Genomic DNA, 19,703 nt, shown 5'->3' with positions numbered 1-19,703 from the left:
TTTCCTGGCTTTATATACCCCCTGGAAATGTATGCCCACCCAGGTTCAGATAGGTTCAGCTAGGTTCATCACATAGTAGCTTAGCTTTGAATCTCAATAAACGATGCTATTGCCTGTAAAATAGCTTTCATTTTCCCATGCACACCTCGCTATCGTAGGGTTGTACATGGTCCTTACGAGTCGGATGTACTATAATAGTACTGTCTCCGGTTTCAGCGTTCCTGGTTGGAGCGCATCACCGTAGTGGACAACGACGGCGGGTCGTCCGTCCATCTGGTGTCTACGGCGACTGCACGTGGCGCAGTCGGTTCATCGGGTCCAGCCCACATCGGAGCGGCGTCTACGAGGAGACGCTGCATCATCAGCGGCAGCGGCGCAGTCGGAGCGGCGGCGCGCTGCAGCAGCAGCACGTATTACGGCGTGCGGCTTCGGGAAGGTGTGGTGCCGGCGGGAGTCGGTAGTGAGGTGAAAAGTGCGGGAAAACTGTGAGTACGGTCAAATATCTATGTAACGGGAAATAGTGTTGTGTTTGAAGATTTGGAATCAAGTGTCACGGGACTTAGTAAATTCAATTAACTTTGGGGACTTAGAATTTGAAGAAAATTGGGACTTAGAAAAATTTGTAGAATTTAGTTTAGGACTTAGAATAATTTTAAGAAAAACGACGGGACGGGGAATCCATGCCGGATTTCACTCAGGATTGTAATTAAGTTCAAACACTTAGAATAATTTTGGGAAAAAATTTTAAGACTTAGGAAAATTTTGTAAATTCTATTGGAACATTTTGGACTTTAACTTTTTGCGCAATAATGGAGGAATTAATAAGATTACAATCAGATGTCAGAAGTCAAATTTCAAGGGGACTAGTTAATTTCAAGAAATCGCCAAAGGAGAGGTTAAGTGAAGCTTACTGTCAGACTCGGTTGGAAAATCTCGAACAAAAATGGGAAAGTTTCATCAATAATCACGCGGCAATAGTAAGGCAAGCCGACTCTGACAATGAACTTTACAAACTCTATGCTGATGAGGATATCTATGAAAACACGGAGGACACTTACATAGAATTTAAGAGTGTGTTGAGGTTTGCATTGAGTAAGTTGTGTCCACCAGTGTCATCAGAATCGGGGAAATCAGTAAATGTAACGGCTAGTAATGGTAACAGTAATGCAGTGAAGCTGCCAAAAATCTGTATTCCTCAGTTCTCAGGTAAATATTCCGAATGGCAAACTTTCAAAGATATGTTCACGTCTTTGATTCATGGTAATGATAGTTTGGGTAATGTGGAAAAGCTTCATTATTTGAAAGGTTATGTAACGGGGGAAGCTGAGCAACTCATTCGACAGATTCCAGTGTCGGCTGATAATTATGTGCACGCCTGGACTCTGCTAAATGAGCGGTTCAACAATAAAAAGTACATGTCAAATTGTATAATCAAGCGGTTGCTGAGTCAAAGAAACCTCAGTAACGAAGTATCTTCAGGTTTGAAGGATTTGATTGACACAACAACCGATTGTCTGGATGGGTTAAGGAATTTAAATATTGATGTCAGTAACTGGGATATATTGGTAATACACATTTTGTCGTTGAAATTAGATCCGGAAACTAAAAAACAATGGGAGTTACATGTCAGTAGTAATGTGAGTAGCGATTGTTTGCCAACATATGAACAATTTAAATGTTTTATTACGCAAAGATACAGGGCTTTAGAATTCATAGAACCAAACAAATATCATAAAAATGTTAATGTTGACAACAATCAGGGGAAATTAAAAACTTTTCATGTTTTGAAACAAAATTGTGTTTATTGCGATCAGGAACATAAAATAAATTATTGCTCACAATTCATGAAACAAAGTGTTGATGATCGTCGTGATTTTGTGCGGCAAAAACGGTTATGCTTCAATTGTTTGAGGTTGGGTCACTTGGCTAGGGATTGTAAAAACAACACACGGTGTAAAATCTGTAGGAGACTCCATAACACTTTGTTGCATCTGGCGGGTTCTTCATCTTCTTCATCAGCTTCATCTGAAACAAAAAACAAAATTACGGAAAGGTCGGGAAGGTCAGGTGAGGATAGGGAGCAAGGGTCATCAGCAGCAGTGGTCGATTGCACACTTACTGAACAGGCAGTAGGTGGGGAGGGAAACATCACTTCTTGTTTTTTGGCGGAAACGGGTAAACAGGTATTGTTAGCTACAGCTGTGGTGAAGGTTGAGGCTAACAACGGGAAAAGGCAATCGGTACGCGCTTTGTTAGATCAAGGATCGCAGGCGTCATTTGTAACCGAATCAACGGTACAATTATTGGGATTAAAAAAGTCAAGGGCAAAGAATGTCATATCAGGTTTGGGTGGGAACAAAAAGGTTATCACAAATTCTACGGTTGTCATTAATTTGCATTCACGGGTCGATCCAAAAATCAAACTCTCGGTTAAGGCTTACGTGTTGAGTAAAATTACATCTTTTCTTCCAATTAAAAAAGTTGTCGATTTGAAAGAATTAGACTTAACAGGGATTATCTTGGCTGATCCTGAATACCATACACCCAACAAAATTGACATGTTGTTAGGCGCGGATGTGTACGGGCAGGTTCTACAAGACGGGTTTAGGAAGAGTATACCGGGTGGAGTAATTGCACAAGCTACCAGTTTAGGTTGGATAATTTCGGGTACGGTAACTGATTTAAAGAAGCAGTCGAATAGCATGGTAGTGATGCATTCACTGGTTGAGGATAATGAGACTTTGAAGAAAAGAGTTTGGAAATTGGAGAGCGAGCAAAAGAAAAGGAATGAAAGGTGGATGTATCAGGAAGAAATGAAATGTGAAGAGTTGTATAGGAACAAGGTAAAAAAAACAGGAAGATAGGGACAGCACACGAGTACGGGTTGTGTGCGATAGTTCATGTAAAGGAAAGGATGGGATAACGATAAATGATGTGATGATGAAAGATTCAGTATTTAAAGATGATCGTATGACAGGTTGTGACAAAGTAGAAGAAGCGGTAGAAATTTACAAGGGAATTAATGAAATATTAATGAAAGGAGGATTTGTATCAAGAAAATGTAGAAGTAGAACAAAGATGAACTTTTAAATGAAATAGCGAAGGGTCAGGGACGGACTTACCTGGGATCGGGAACAAGATGATTTTAGATAATCGGTGAATCTCTCGGAGCTAAGGGAATCTGTAAAAAAAAAAAGGGAAAAAATATTATCAGAGGCAAGAATGTTCGATTATTTAGGTTAACGGGTTTAGATAGGTATGAACAAGTTCTTGCTGACATAAATAAAGAATGGGTTACTTACCATAGTGGGCTGGGTACTCGTGCAGTTCTTTTGGAGACACTAAAATTGATCTCGCTGCACAGGTTTTTATCGCGACTTTCCGTAGTTTAGTTTGACGGAACGGGCTTGGTACAACTTTGGTTTTTATATTTTGTAAGTACATTTTCTTCATTTAAGTTCTCGTAGGGTAGACACCCCAAAAGATGTTGCAAAGGTTATAGAGCAATTTGTTTAGGGTGTTTGTTAATAGGTAAAATCACTGAAACATCTAGGGTTGACGAAATCACGAGGGTTGTCACTCTTAGAGCAAAATTTAATGTAATTTTATAAAGGATCGGTTTCCAAGTTGTAAATTCAACGGAAAAAATAATTGTATTATGTAGGTAAATATTTTAAGGTAAAGTCGGATTGTAATGGTTTATTGTTAATTTTATGTTTGTCAACAAATATGGGAATTATTTTGGTTTTTAAGGATTTTAATTTGATCTTTTGGTACGGGTATGGTTGTAATACTGGGTTAAAATGTTCATGGGTTGTATAGTTATTCTAGTCTGTGTTACATCTAAGCAAAACATTGTATTGTATTTCTTCACGGTGGGCGGCATTAGTTAAGTTAGGGAAACATTTAGGTAAAGTCAGGCGGGTAATATGTAAATAAACTTTGAACAAAATCTTAACATATAAGGAAAAACAATGTTGTAAATTGTTTTTGGTGGGCGGTATGTATAAGTTTGAGTGTCAAGTGAAAAGCAAGTCCACCAAGAACAATGGGTAAGTAAAACATAGTTTATATTTGGGATAACAGATGGCGCTGTGCTCCTTTAGCTCGCGCTAACATTTGTTTTTTTCCTGGCTTTATATACCCCCTGGAAATGTATGCCCACCCAGGTTCAGATAGGTTCAGCTAGGTTCATCACATAGCTTAGCTTTGAATCTCAATAAACGATGCTATTGCCTGTAAAATAGCTTTCATTTTCCCATGCACACCTCGCTATCGTAGGGTTGTACACTTTTCTTTTTTTTAAGAATATTTTAATACATAGTTAGCTAGGCCGAATTCAAACATCCTGGGAAAATTTTAACTTATTTCAACTCTCACGATCCCGCGACCGGTCGCCGTGTCGTCGTCGATCCGTCGTACGCATCTCCAGATTCCAGACGAACTTAGTCCTCCCGTGCAAACCCGCGCCGCCCAAAGTTGTGTGTGTATGTCATATGCATGTAGCATGTCGGGCCTGGACTGATCTGTCACCCCTCGCCCACCCATAGACCAGACTATCGGATTAATTTCACCGAGGTGCATTGTGGCTAGCTTTTACACTGATTTCCACTGTATTTTTTTAATTAAAAAGGCGAGGAACTTTTTTTCTTACGCGAGTTGTCGTTGAAGTAGCATCCTTAACTGTTGTGTATTCTGTGCTCTACATGTGTCAAATATTATACAAAAAGTTGCACAGACATAACTCTTTTGGTGAATAGATAATCGACCGAATTGAATTTTAAAGCGCCAGGTACGATAAATGAAGTATATTTTTAGTGTCTCCTTTTAGATTTGTTGCGTCTTTATTGCTAATATTTTCGGCCTACTTATGTTAAACTGTATTCTATTGGGTCGACGACTTGCAGGTGCCAGCAATGGTAGGAAAAAAGATTATTTGAAAGTTATTACTAAATTAGGCAGTACTGGTGACGTAGTAGACATCATCACCATCCTTCCATTCCGTGTGTATGTAGTCCGCATAATAGGAAAAACATGTATGAAATAATGTTATGTGGACGAGATCCGCACGCATGCCGAAATCGCATCACAGGAAAATGCACTTATCTATACTTCTATACTAATATTATAAATGCGAAAGTAACTCTGTCTGTCTCACTTTCACACTTAAAAAACTGAACCGATTTTGATGAAATTTGGTATAGAGATAGTTTGAGTCCCGGGAAAGGACATAGGATAGTTTTTATCCCTGTTTTTGAAACAGGGACGCGTGCGATAAAGTTTTTCTGTGACATACAAAATTTCACGCGGGCGAAGACGCGGGCCGAAAGTTAGTTGTGAATAACTTGCACAGCTCGTGACGACATTATACATTACATAAAATATCTGTCATTCTCTAATATTAATTTAGGACCAAACTCAACCGAAGCCCACGCATGTAAACAAACCACGCGAGTAACCTAAAGCCTCAATCAAATATCAGACGCACGCGAGCACTAATTGCGCGCTTTTGCCCGATCCTTTGTGGCGGCAACTATGGCCGGTCCCCGGTTCGACCCTCGCGAGGGTCACCCTCCGGGACCCCTCCGGCTGTTTGCCCGGTCTAATGGGTGATTTAACAATCGCCTAGGACTAGGTGCAAACATTTGTAATAGTGTAGAGTGTGTGGATTAATATACTTACGAGCAAAAGTATGGAATCACCCCCTTGTGTTTTGTTCCGAGCCATCTTAAGAACTGAATGCCTATGAATGTATCTATGGTATCAAACATAATTTACACATTAAGTCGTAATAGTTTAATTTTGTCGAAGCTCTGCAATTTACTACTTTAGATCCTATCTGTGGACAATGGTGCTGGTTGCATTGTTACAAAATTTTCAAATTATTAAGATTTAGTACATAAGCCCTCAATGTAACTGTTTGTTGTCCCAAATAAAGAGAAAAAAAAAATCAATTTAAAGTATATAATGTCACCTTTAAAATGGTACCATTTTTATTTATCTTCTATGTCATTTAGTTCTTACGATCGATCATAACAAACAGGGTGATTCCATACTTATGCTCGCGAGTGTATAAGTTACTAAAAAAATATTAAGTACCTAATAGTAATATAATGCTAAATTCATTCTACGTAAATCTTCCTTGATGCTTGTGTGAATTTAACTTGAACTTCAGTGAGTTAGATTTAGTTTTAGGACTGCCAATTCCCTAAAATTCTTAAAATTTGGAAAGGAATGTTGGTTATCGTGTTTACAAGAAGACAGTTTGGAAAAAAATACTGTTTTCTAAACTGATTTTTTAATAATTCCTAATATACTTAAGTTTTTTATACGTTCTATCTAATTCTCTCGATCACTGTATACTAGTATGCTACAAAGTTACTAACGTAACAACCTTCTCCACATTAAGTATCCAGATAAACTATTCAGAAACCCTGAACCTGAAATAGAAAAACATTGCCTTTTTTCACGGAAACTTCCAAGTCATAAGGGAAAATCATGTGAAAACATAGTACAGTACCTATTTCACAGTCGCGAGCAACGCAGCTGCCTCAATTTTATCCTTATTAGATGTGCCCGCTACTTCATACTACGTGTGAAAACAGTTTGAATAATTTTCCCGCTGTCCCAACATTTTAGCCTATAGCGTTCCACGATAAATGGACGTGAATAGCGGGTCCTAACAAACTAAAAATCTTTTCAACTTCATAATATTGGTAAAATATACCTCCTTTCTGACAAGCAGGTTACCTTCCTTACTGACTTCTTGGAAACCCTAATAAGGGGAATTTGTCGAATTAATTAATTAAATACATATTTTTTACCTTTTTTCCTTACTGACTCCATAGGAACCCCAATAAGTGGAATTCGTCGAATACATTTTACCTTTTTTTCTTCTAAGTAGCTTCTTTCAACTGTATGTAGTAAACATTTCCGAGAAATGTTTTCACGAATGGGCACATTACTTTTCAGACAATCAGGACCTCACCATTTAGTCTAGGCGCAGACCACCAACTTTTAGTTGGCCGATAGTTGGGCCCGATTCTAATTTGTATGAAGAATCGGCCGATACCAAATACATCTTCATACCGATTAACAGCCCGACCCAACCCAACTTTCGGCCAACTAAAAGTCGGTGGTCTGCGCCTAGGCTTAGGAAATATGAGAATGTGCGGTAGAGGTACCTTTCAAGTTTATTATTTAGTAAATATTCCCCAGCTTTTATGTTGTTTTTAAAAGCAGCATCAATCTAGATGAAAAATATTAGAAACGTTACAAAGTACCAATACCATAATTAATAACTGAAGGCGTATTATAAATATTTCAATCAGCAATTCTCAGGGCTTCTGATTGCTTCTTCCTTAATAACGTAAAGTTGAAAAGTAGAAAGAAATAAACGAAATATTGCCTCGGGCTTTGAAATCCCGATTTCATTTAGAATCGTCAAAGCTTTGATAGGAAAATTCATTGCATGCAATTGTAAAGCGCAATATTGCAGAATTGTCCCTTTGATCGAGAAGGACTTGCAGGGATGCAGACATCAAAGGTGAGGTTCATATTGCTATCGAGATTGGAGGGGTGGACGCGCCTTATTTGTTTTGTACTTGTTATGTACCTGCCCATGTATAATTGCACTCGCTATGTACCTGCCTGTATAATTGTGTAGGTGGCCATTTGTCGCCGGACTCGTCAGAAGTCGAGAATAATTTGCAATTTTGCGAACGGCGTCGCCTGTTTGCGAACTCCCGCTAATTGACCACACGCTCTTTGAAACGGGATCTGTCCCAAGCAAAAGTTAGCTGCAACATCGTTTTATGAAGCTTAACTAGCAAACTTATACTTCCTAGTATTTAAATGAGATGTCGGATACCAGTTTGTGCGATAGTTTGTTACGTGTTTCAGAACCAATTTACATGACGTTTGGTATAGTGTCAGATTAGACCTTGGACAAAAAGCTGTTTCTAATCTAAAGGCTGTTCTATGTCTAAGCTACATATCTCTTTCACTTGTCTGCTACAAATATTGTACGAGTGCAACGCAAACAATATTGTGCCCCGGCGAAGACGGGACGGGGAAACGCGGGGCATATAGGGTAATTGCGCCGGTTTTCCGTCCAGCTCCTGTTTCGTCCATTAGACCGACTTGCCACAAACAAATACGGAAAATTAGAATACAAACCTAACTTTCCGTGCAAGTTTGGACTTGTTACAATCTATAATATCTAAGTAACAGTTCTGCCTGCATGAAAATGTAATTTGACAAGTACCTAATAACTCCAAAAAAATCTACGGAAGTTGCTGCTGCACACAGGTGAATGGAAAACGTCGTCAAGTTAGAAAAAAAAACGTGCCGGTAGGGTACTTTCATGGTATGTTTAATTACTGTTTTAGCTACTTTACGTAATGTTATTGGCACGTATGTCTAATTATTAGCATAATAAACACTATTTTAAGGGTTTATTAAAGTTTTTGTATAGAAATCTTAGATAATTAAGTGGACTAATACTAGCATAACAATTTTGCAAGATTTTGGTTTTCGTCCACGTGGACGGAAGCCCTGACACCTAGTTAATATTTTTAATAATCATTTTACTTCAATGGACCTACAAAATACAATGTTTTTTCTTCCAATATGATCTTTATTGCTATTACATTAAACATTTTAGTTTACGTCCACTTTTTAACAGTGATAAACCCATAAAAACCGTTAAAAAGATGTGGACGAAAACAAAAAACAGCTTTAAACGTTGTTGTGTTTTCGTCCATGACGTCATGAGCAAGCACTGGGGTGGACGAAAACCAAAATTAGCTATTCCTGTAGATTAGTTTTCGTCCATTTGTCCTTCGACCTATGGCAATATTTTCCTAAATTTAGGTAAGAAACTTATTCAAATCTTTTTGTTATCATTTGAAAGCTAACAAAATCACCTTTCAAATTATATACCACAATCCATAGTTACTGTATTGTAGAATTGGTTTTAAGTTAATAATTCAACTGCACCCTTTTTTCTACACAGTGGTCGAAAACTAGCGTACACTAGGACGAAAACTGATTTTTTTGGACGAAAACTAGTGAAATCGCCTCTTTTACATAAAATATTTTTTATAAAAAAATCCATGGTATTTAATTATTGTCATATAATATTAACGTAAAGTAGACTATATAAGGACTAAAATGACATATGATACATATGAGTAAGGGTATTTTAAGATATTCATTTCGCATCACAAAGTTGGCAACTCCGATAATTGGACGAAAACTAGCGCACTTACCCTACCTCCCTTAACTTCCTTTTCTTGAAGCGTTACGTCGTACTTATACACCTTTATAGATTCTGTCTGTTTAGTGCTGGAAACTAACTGCTCAGGATATGATGTCGATAAATCGATCGATACTTGTTAAAAACTAGCTATTTGTAAAAATTGGTCGTAAAATCATTTTTAGGAAAAAATTACACTAAACGTACTGCCGCATTAAACTTAATTTTACCAGGTTTATTAAAACTAGTTTTTTTGGAGTTCTGTATTTAATATTGAGTAGGGTATGTATGCTCTCTCTGAGCCTATTTGTACTCCCTCGATCAGATGAATAAAATTTTTCCGGTATTCGCTCCCAGCAGAGTTATAGTGCGTTTATGAGCTTTTATTGACTATGGGTATGACTTTAGATGTCTTTGAGACTTTTTTTCAATTGGTCCCACCAATTTTTAATGGGATTGAGAATGGGACTCGCCACTAGCCGGGGTAAAATGAAAATATTGGCTTCAAGGCATGCTCTCTCAGTGATACGGGCCGCACATGCACTAGCATTATTATCCTGGATAAAATCAAATTATCACAACTTTTTATGCAAAATGGGATGACAAGATGTCAGATTATTGAGATGATACCCGACTGCGCCAGAAGGAGGGTTATGTTTTTTGTTCGATATGATTGGCTGCAGATCCTGAACCTTCGTTTAAATTTACCAGCTCTGTTTTGCCGAACAAACTTATGCCACTCACTATTCCAACAATATTGTCTTAGATTAGACGGTTTGGTATGTCCAGGCGGTCGCTTTGTGGCCCAGGGGCGCATTTAATCGGATGTACCGATCTTCGTGTACTTGTGGTTCGATTTCTGATTGAGCCACGTCTTCTAGCAACATTGCCCATCTCCAAAAATCCAAGGGGTCACAAATACCTCGAAATTATTTCTATTACTTGCGGCTGTTGAAATATCAGTTCCTTTTTTTAACGTGGCTGGGCATTCTAGCTACCAGATGTTTAGAAATACTGAGGAACAAAAAAATACTGATAGCTTAATCTGCCTCCTGGTGTTGTAAAAATTAGTTTTCTAGCCGATCTTACGCCTAAACTAGTTTATTTTTGTAGGATAAACGTTTTTTTTTTTTCAGAAGATAATATACAAAATCGGCTATTAGGCGCAGTATTTCTAATATGGTGGCGCCTGCGGCAACGATAGGAGGTCGCAAAGTTGAAATTCGTAAAGAGCGAATCGAAATCTATATAAATAAAAAAAATCATTACTCCCGGAAAACTTTCCAGGTAACCCCATTATTTTGTACCAAATGACTGGACTTTTCCTTTGAATTTTGTTTGTCAGCCAAGATGATTTTGTCTTGTCTTAAAAATTAAGTTGTTGTGTTGTGATAGGTCACTTAATATGACAAAAATTTGTCTGGATCAGCCCAGTTAATACTGCAGATGCCACTCTTGAAATGTCTACTTGTGTTTTTACTTGCATTAACATTCTGGGTACCCAAATTTCAAATAATTACCAGTTATACCAGTCTTGTTATGTCATGTAATCTATAAATATATAAAGCTGGTCTATACTATATCGTTCGAATTGATTCACAATAACAATTCCTAGACACGTGTAAAACGGATCTCTAGACATAATATCTACGAAGTCTGTTTTAATCAGACAACCAAAGTGTACGGCTCCTTATTTTCCTTTTATTCCTTTGAAATACAGCTCAACTTATTCTGGACGACATCGTCGTTACGTGCCAACTGTCTGCTTTAAGTTGAACTCCGGCGTTTTTAGGATTTCGTAGATGCTTAGATTGCCTTAATCTGGTCCTCATATACCACCTGTTACTATCTCCAAGTTTTGGCAAACGGCGCGGCGTGGGTGTACTTATTTTTATTGGTAATTTCGTATTTCTTTGGAGTTACTTCTCCGCGATTTCGCCAAGGAGCTGCTACCTTAAATCATGGACTTCTTAATAGCTAATAATAAGTCGATAAGTCGTTTATCATAGGGATTTTTTTGGACGCGACCAATTTATTACCTGCCGATATAAATAAATACAACGGAAGGGACAAAAGGGTGGCGGGGCCGTCTAGGGCGGTGGGAGGGGGCCGAGGGGTGTTGCACCGCCCATCGCCCGCTGCATACATTGACAAGTTAGGGGGATATGCGTACTATAATATCCCCTTTCAATTAGAGCCCCTCAATCGACCCCATCACCGCGAGCCCGGATGCAGCAAGGCCTGGCCAGTCTCCTGGCAGGCTCGCTCCGGAGCGGTCGACGTCGCGCGCTCTCGCTGCGTTATAGTGTCTGCTCGGCAGCCGCCTGAGACAGTTTGTTTTGGAGCTCTGTTGCTCCCACGCGTCTCCCATTCGCACCTTTTTTCGTTGGTTAATATTTCCAAATTAGCCTGTGAGTGAAAAGTTCGTGACAAAGAAGCGGCGCTGTGCCGCCTTGCTGATGGGCAGCTTTACTCCTAAGCTGATATTCAAGTAAGTGAAAAATAAAAAAATAACGGTAAAGGTAATAAAGGTTTTCATGGTAATGTGATTGAAATGCTGCAAAGAAGAAGGCGAATCGTGTCGAAGAGCGGCTCCGCGGCGGGAAAAGGTAAGCGTTGTTTTATTAGGGCTTTTCCCTAGTTAGTGCTGGTATTTGAACGACGGTCTGTTTTCAGACGCCGCGGGCCGGAGCGGGCGCCCGGGCCCACCTGTTGCCATGGCGTCGCGTTCTCCCGGACAAACAACCATGTGCTCGATCCATACGAAGTCTACGAATTATCCTCTGCTGCTGGCTGGCTGGGTGTATTAATATAAGCTTTAATAGTTATTAAGTAGGTACATAGGTAGTTTTAGAAATAATTAAGCTTCTATCAAAACTCAACACGAGTCTCAGAAATATAAATATATTTCTCATGCGTATAATAGCCTCTTTTTTCCCTTTCCCGCTGTGTTTCATAATAAAAAGAAAGATTTTTTCTGGATCAAATGTGTTTTATTTCCCTTGGTGTGTCAGTTTTTTTTATAAACAATTTGATACTGTCTTCCGTTATATTTTCCATAATAAGTTTTTGTACTCAGTTAAATATGTTGATTTCTTTTGTTTTAATATTAAGATTGGCTGTTTTAATAAATAATTAATTTTCTTTGTATATTATTAAATTATGAGTTATTTTGTATGAGTTTGTCCTTTTATCAGTTTTGTAGTTATAATAATTAATATAGCCATAATAATAATAAGTAGGTATTCTAATATTAGCATTTGATGTAGGTAGATATTTAAATTGTGTTTAAAAAGGCCGAATTTATATTATTTATTTTATAGTAAGTAAGCTAGCTTTAAGTATTGTAAATAAAATATTAATATTTGTAATTTTTTATTTTCCCTGTCACCTCCATAAATAAAAAAAAAACACCTTTGTTTTTTCCCGTTCAACTTTTTTGAAATCGGGTTCAAAGAGAGGATTGTTTACGAATCCTACGACGTTTGACGTATATATTTAATGTGACCTCTTTGTCCTGGGGGGTGGGCGTTCCCCCCGCCCCGCGTGCCTGGATGCGTCCCCCGCTTGCAGCGTATTGATTTGTTGGTTTACTTAGTACTTGCGCATCCAGGACCGGTGCATCCTTGGCCCGGGTCTGTTCGGCTCGCGCTCGGTCTGTGGTTAGTCGTGACAACTCGGGATCTCATCGCCATGTGAGTTGATCTACATTGATCGTTACTCTTACACAGAACACAATACACGTTAATCTTTATTAAGATAATCATACATAAGTATTATTGAAATACGCAGCTTTATTAAGCCTACAATTGACTGGTTATTGAATCAACGTTTTCCAAGTGGCAATTTTCCATCGTCAATGGGTAGCGATTCTGGCGACAGATTGGTGCAATGGTGTCATGGAGCACCTGGTTTTGTACCCTTCAATGGCCAAGTCACACAACATTAACTATGTATAATAATAAAGAAATCGAAGTAAGGAACCATAGACTTGGCACGACTTTGTCTAATTACTTTTTAGAGATAAACAAGCAGCTCCATCGAGACTTGGCTAGTTTTTTACAGAATGTTTTTGGTGGGATTGATCATTACTCTTACACAGAACACGATACACATTAATTACAAACGCTAAAACACGCACTCGCGTTTTGGAACTAGCTTATTTCGCCGTACAATATGTTGTACACAATTTTTATAAAACGCTTTTTTATGCGATACTAGGACGATCGTATTTGAAAATCACTTTCGCAAGTTCTCTCACTCACCTTCTCTTCACATTACCTTAGCTGATATGATTGTCTTTCTTGACCCCCGTTTATATCCAGTTCCTACTTACATTCTTTCTCTCTCGATCCTCTTCCTAGATCGTGATGTGCCTGCGATTTCGTGCGCGTGAACATTGTTTGAATACATTGCGTTTTTACACGTTTCATTTATGCTCCGCTCCTATTGATCCTAGCGTGTTATTAATAGCATAACCTTGCTCGATAAATGGACAATATTTTTTAAAAACAAATCCGTACCTAGTTCCTAAAATTGTGCATTCAACACCTTGATTTTGTTTGTAATTAGTTGTACACTCATTATGTTTAATAATTTAAATTGAAACGTTTCTCAGGAAGTGAATTATTGTTAATTCTTATGAGAAATAAAGTTCTTGAAGTTTTGAGTCTTTAATAGATTTGAAAATATTTAAACAAACAATCAAACTATATGTACTTATAATAAAAAAGTAAGAAATAATAATATTACGATGATAATTTGTTAGTATTTTACAATTAACTAGCGGCCCTCCCCGGCGTCGCACGGGTGTAATAAGTATTTAACAAAAATTTAATGCTAAGTAACTTTGGGGATGGTCTAAAGTTGGATAGTGACCGGTAGTTAAGCAACTTTGATAATGGTTAAAAGTTGGATGGGTGACCGGAAGTTAAGCAACTTTGACAATGGTCAAAAGTTGGATGGGTGACCGGAAGCTAAATAACCTTAATCATCATCATCATTTCAGCCATAGGACGTCAACATAGAACATAGGCCTCCCTCAATGATTTCCATGTCCAATGATTTACACGTCCAATGATTTCCATGTCCAATGATTTCCATGTGCAATGATTTCTATTCCCAATGATTTCCATGTTCAATGATTTCCATGTGCAATGATTTCCATGTCCAATGATTTCCATGTCCAATGATTTCCATGTGCAATTATTTCCATGCCCAATGATTTCCATGTCCAATGATTTCCATGCCCAATGATTTCCATGTGCAATGATTTCCATGCCCAATGATTTCCATGTCCAATGATTTCCATGCCCAATGATTTCCATGTGCAATGATTTGCATGTGCAATAATTTCTATGCTCAATGATTTCCATGTCCTATGATTGCCATGTCCAATGATTTCCATGTGCAATGATTTTCATGTCCAATGATTTCCGGCTTGCGTCCAGCGTGCAGCGTCTTCCTGCTACCTTTATGATGTCGTCAGTCTATGATAACAAAGTCTCTGATCATGTCAGAGGAACTAGAATTTAAAAAAAACCTTGGCCGTGGTCAAAAGTTGGATGGGTGAACGAAAGTTGGAAGTTAGGCAACTTTGGGAATGATCAAAGGTTCGATGTGTGATGTGACCGAGCATTAAGCAAGCTTGAGAGTGGTCAAAACATGGATGGGATGAAATTTCCAAAGGTGACTGACTGACTCACTGACTGACATAGTGATCTATCAACGCACAGCCCAAACCACTGGACAGATCGGGCTGGAATTCGGCATGTAGGTAGATGTTATGATGTCATCCGCTAAGGAAGGATTTTACGAAACCACCCCCCCTAAGGGGGTAAAACGGGATCCACGCGTATCAAGTCGCGGGTGGCCGCTAGTTATAAATAAACCCATCGAGTGGGCATCTTACACGTGGAGGAAAAACGTGGAAATATATTATGTGAAAAATTTCCCTTGGTCATCGCATCACGCGTAAACGGCTGAACTGATTTCTCTAATTCTTTTTTTGTTGTTTGTTATCGTCAAGTGAAGGTTCTTATAAAATAAATTGTGAAAGTTGTGCAAAATTTTTTACGAATACGAAGTCGCGGGCCTTTTGTTTTACTTATTTTTTCGTACAAAATAATAGTTAAATAACCCAGACAAAAACACCTTAGTTAATAATATCAAATTCATCGTACCGTTACATGCTTTTTACTTTCTTAAAATTAATTAATATTTGCAATAATCTAAGATAACATTGCATAGAATACACTTAGAGACAATACCAGAGCATATCATTTTTTTTCGTTCGGCCTGACCATGGACCTATAAAAAAAGGCGGACGGAACTCGCGCTGCAACAAAACTGTGACGCAAAATTTTGGCGTTTGTCTATTGTGTGAGTGAATTTAGGGATGCCATGTTAGCCAAAACATTTTACCCATTTATTTTAAGAAAAACATAGATCGGCAGATGTTACTTGGAAATGTAGACAGAATTATTCCGTGCCATTTTAAAAGGATGAAAGGTGAATGCGGTGAGGTTGAGGCGCGAAATTTTCAATGTTCAAATTTTCTTACATTGTTTGCAAGTCAGTGTGTCAGGGTATGTACAGTCGCGGAATGAAAAGGTTCGTCACCTTAGTGTCCGTTTTCGCTTGCACCAAAGAGTCAAACCTGCCAACATAACAGTGCAAGAAACAGTGCTGCTAACATTTAAATAAATATGACGTTTGCTGACGAATAAGGCACGGTAATACTATCTATACAGTATTCCAACTCGGCCATATTTTTAAAATAAATGTCAACAGCCGCGCGGTACGTCACGGTATGACAACATGCGATAGGGCTGCCCTCCTGCAGACCCTATTTTCATTACATCTGCCTACTTAGAATTTCTATCTAGTTTTGTAAATTTATTTTGTGATTGTAATTTTTATTTTATTTTAACAAACAAAATACTTCTTGAATGAAATAGGATAAAAATACACATGTATTTTATCAACATTGTTTTGTGATTATAAATTTGGCGTACAAAATGCTTGATCATTATACAGGGTGTTAGGTAAATGGGTTTATAAGCCGACACTAGCCCATGTTAACATGTGCATATAAATGGTATGGTGAAGTCAGAAAATTGATATCATCATTTTGATAATTTTAATTTTCATACAAATCTGATTTTATAAATTTTATTTTGTATGAAAATTAAAATGATGATATCACTGACCTCACCATACCATTTAATGTTAACATGGACTAGTTTCGGCTTATAAACCCATTTACCTAACACCCTGTATAAATAGGTACTTGTAATTATTTTTATTAAAAAAAGAGCGCTTACTGATTAAAAAACAACACATCGTCCGTTTATTACTGTGGCACATTCGCGACACCCCCGACTTTTGCATGTCGAGCGCATACCGAGATTTGAATTTCGAAGGAAAGCTCGCGTTTCGTCCGTTTATATGAAGTTACAATACTGTATGATAGTATTACTGTGAATAAGGTTTTGCTTGTTTATTTTTCTATCCCATCAGTGCAATGCAATGATGACATTGACCAATTGACAATAGTTTTTTTTATTTAATAGACATAATAATGGCAGGTTGAACCAACAAGAAGGTTTTAGTTTATCAATCATAATAATCTTCTTGACAAGATAAATCGTCAAACAACTTTGATCTGAATAATTTTGAACTTTACTGACGAACAGTTAAAGATTATTTTCTCTAATTTGAGATTATTCTGTAACATAGTTTCAAAAGGTAATATGTGCTCGCGATTCGTTGAAGGAATCAATTTGAAAACTGACGAACCTTTTCATTCCGTGACTGTACATCGATAGTGGAAGTATCAATTAATGTAAGGGACATTTTGGCCAAAATGAGTTATATATACCAACGCATAAATTTGCCTATGAAAATATATCCCATTAAAACACAATTATTATGATAAATTATTTTATTTCCATAGTATGCGTAATAAATAACTAAAAAGTCCTAAAATTATTATTAATTTCCCATATTTCGGGTAATTTTCCCACGTAAATAACTGAGAACACTAGTCTTTGACGTATTATTTTTTCTAGTGAATGACGTTTGATTTCAATTAATTTCAATATTTTAATGTCGGGAAATAAGTGATTGGATTATTATTTTGCCTGTGAAATGTGATTCCTTAATTTTTGTTTGTTCGAACAGAACGGTTTTTACACAATTTCGTCACACAAGACATGTCGTATTCGTGTTGTTTTTTCGCTGCTTAAATGAGTCAACTGTGTGAAGTTTGCATTCGAAGTGGTGTATCAGGGTGTGAATGTGTGCGTGCCGGCCTGTACGTACAGGCAAGCTGGTGTATCCTAATGTCACAGTATTTTGTTGATGAGAATCCGTCCGACTTTTTTTATAGGTCCATGGGCCTGACCATCTCTTACACCATCATCAGGCTAGATCGATAAAAAATGTTACGTTTAGTTATTGTCTCTAAATCTGTTCGATGTTATGTAATCTTAGAGGATTGCAAACATTAATTAATTTACAATAAAAAGTTAAGAAACATTTCTTTCAAAAATTTCAAAACGAGCACGTTGTAGATAGGAGAGAGAAAGAAAGAAAGACAAGTAAAAATATTTTAACATCCGCGTTTGTTTATATTTAGAAAAAAAATCTTATTACAAACTACACCAACTACACAAAACACAACAACATAGGAAACATCAATTCGTCATAACACAGAAAATATTAGGAAACACTCTAATACTCAAATCAACTGGTTTTACATTATGGCAGTTTTACATTAAATACTCGTAGTAACTAGTAACGTGGTACCTGAATTTTAATACTCAATTGCATTTAAATCATAAAAAAACTCATTTTTGCAACTGGTAACACTGAAGATATTTTACCAGGGTGGTGGGGGTGCGTCAAATGGGCGCAACATACACTCTGAAGATGACATGGTAGATATAACCCCTGGGCTGCAGCAGGCCGCCGAGACAACCCCGACCAACCACGGCACTTTTCAGCTATACGAGCACGGGGGCAGAAATTCTGCTGCCAGCGCTAACTGTAAGTAATTTTGTTTTCTTGACCTCCGCCTGCCTACTTTAAGTGCTACCATCTTTAGGTAAGTACAGTTTGCTTCTTCAGCCAACACATCAGCCTACCACATAATGACGAATTTCATCTGCAATAGATTTTCTTCTTTATTTTTTTTATAAGGCTTTAAGATATTTGTCACTTTGTGATTGGTTGATGTTCTTCTGAAACTGCAGTCATTCAGATCTGCAGCTGTCACAATAATCAATAATTATGTCGCTGTATTATACGCCTTTTTCAGTCTTATTTGTAAGAGTGGCTTTCACGATGCTGCAATATTAATACAGTGAAAGTTGCTCGTGTAAAAATTAATGTTATCTAAGTATAAATAAAATTCATTAAAGGATTTTTAAAGTTACTTGTAACTTTTTTCAACGTAGCACTTATTTACTTAGCTAAATATTATTTGCACTATAGCATACATAACACATTGTTAACTTTTGTTAGTGCGCCGTTATTGCTATGAATGACAATATTAAAAATAATTAAGTTTTTTTTTATTCAATATGTATATTTACCCCAACTCTTTCGGTTTAAGTAGAAACAATATTCTATACGTAATCAATTTTTTTTTCTATTTCAAGCGTACATCGCTCAGTACTTCAGTTCTACTGGTAAGATTACATTAGTTGGGCTTCAGATAATTAATTAACCACATAGCGAAAATAACTTTATCGTACATTTAGCATTAGTATTATCATAACCATCAGTTACAGATACTTCCATTCTATTTCTAGAAGTAGAACATAGCTTAAGCAATAGCACATAGCGTTTCCTGTAAGGAGTCAAACCGGTGCGAGGTGAAAAGTGAGGACCGTAGCTGTCTATCTATTTAACCCTCATGTATATTCTACGAGTTTTCGTAGTTTAGGAGTTATGATTAATTTTATATTTATTCTAATTATTTTCAACTTTTTTCTAATTTTTTAAAATCTTTGTTTCAGGTTGACTCTCATAGATTTATTTTTAAACAGAATCGCTATCAATTGTAGTTGTACCGTTACATGTTTTTTACTTTCTTAAAATTAATTAATGTTTGCAATAAACTAAGATAACATTGCATAGAACACACTTAGCGACAATAACAGAACAGATCATTTTTTTTCGTTCGGCCTGGCCATCTCTTTACCATCAGGTTATATCGATAAAAAATGTTATGTTCAGTTATTGTCTCTAAATCTGTTCTATGTAATGTAATCTTAGAGGATTGCAAACATTAATTAATTTACAAAAAGTATAAACATTTGTAATGAAATTTCCGATTTATCACTTTAGTGGGGCGATAACAAGAAATAGTGTCCTTAATATATTTTTTAGGGTTACGTGCCTCGAAAAGAAAAAGCCGAACCCTTATACTATAAGG

At 37.2% G+C, this 19,703-nt stretch overlaps 2 protein-coding genes across 3 annotated transcripts in view; both read left to right on the top strand.

The window, feature by feature from the left end:
* ClC-c (chloride channel protein 3) overlaps positions 1-19,703 on the top strand; it is a 64,931-nt gene that overhangs the window by 19,145 nt on the left and 26,083 nt on the right. Inside the window, exons 3-4 of one of the 2 annotated variants that reach the window (XM_028321189.1) lie at positions 18,151-18,310; positions 18,925-18,954. In XM_028321189.1, the coding sequence (XP_028176990.1) occupies positions 18,151-18,310; positions 18,925-18,954 (190 nt within the window). The remainder of the gene's footprint in view (positions 1-18,150; positions 18,311-18,924; positions 18,955-19,703) is intronic. The other variant, XM_028321190.1, reaches the window with a different exon arrangement.
* Positions 59-4,288, top strand: LOC114364858 (uncharacterized). Its single transcript, XM_028321193.1, has one exon. It carries the CDS (start codon positions 810-812, stop codon positions 2,862-2,864), a length of 2,055 nt encoding a protein of 684 aa, XP_028176994.1. The 5' UTR covers positions 59-809; the 3' UTR covers positions 2,865-4,288.

Source organism: Ostrinia furnacalis, unplaced genomic scaffold (assembly GCF_004193835.3).
Source record: "Ostrinia furnacalis isolate ACB-3 unplaced genomic scaffold, ASM419383v2 OfSCF7477, whole genome shotgun sequence".
In the NCBI taxonomy this organism is placed as follows: Eukaryota; Metazoa; Arthropoda; class Insecta; order Lepidoptera; family Crambidae; genus Ostrinia; species Ostrinia furnacalis.
The sequence above is the reverse complement of the archived record's forward strand: the minus strand, read 5'-3'. Positions and strand labels throughout refer to the sequence as shown.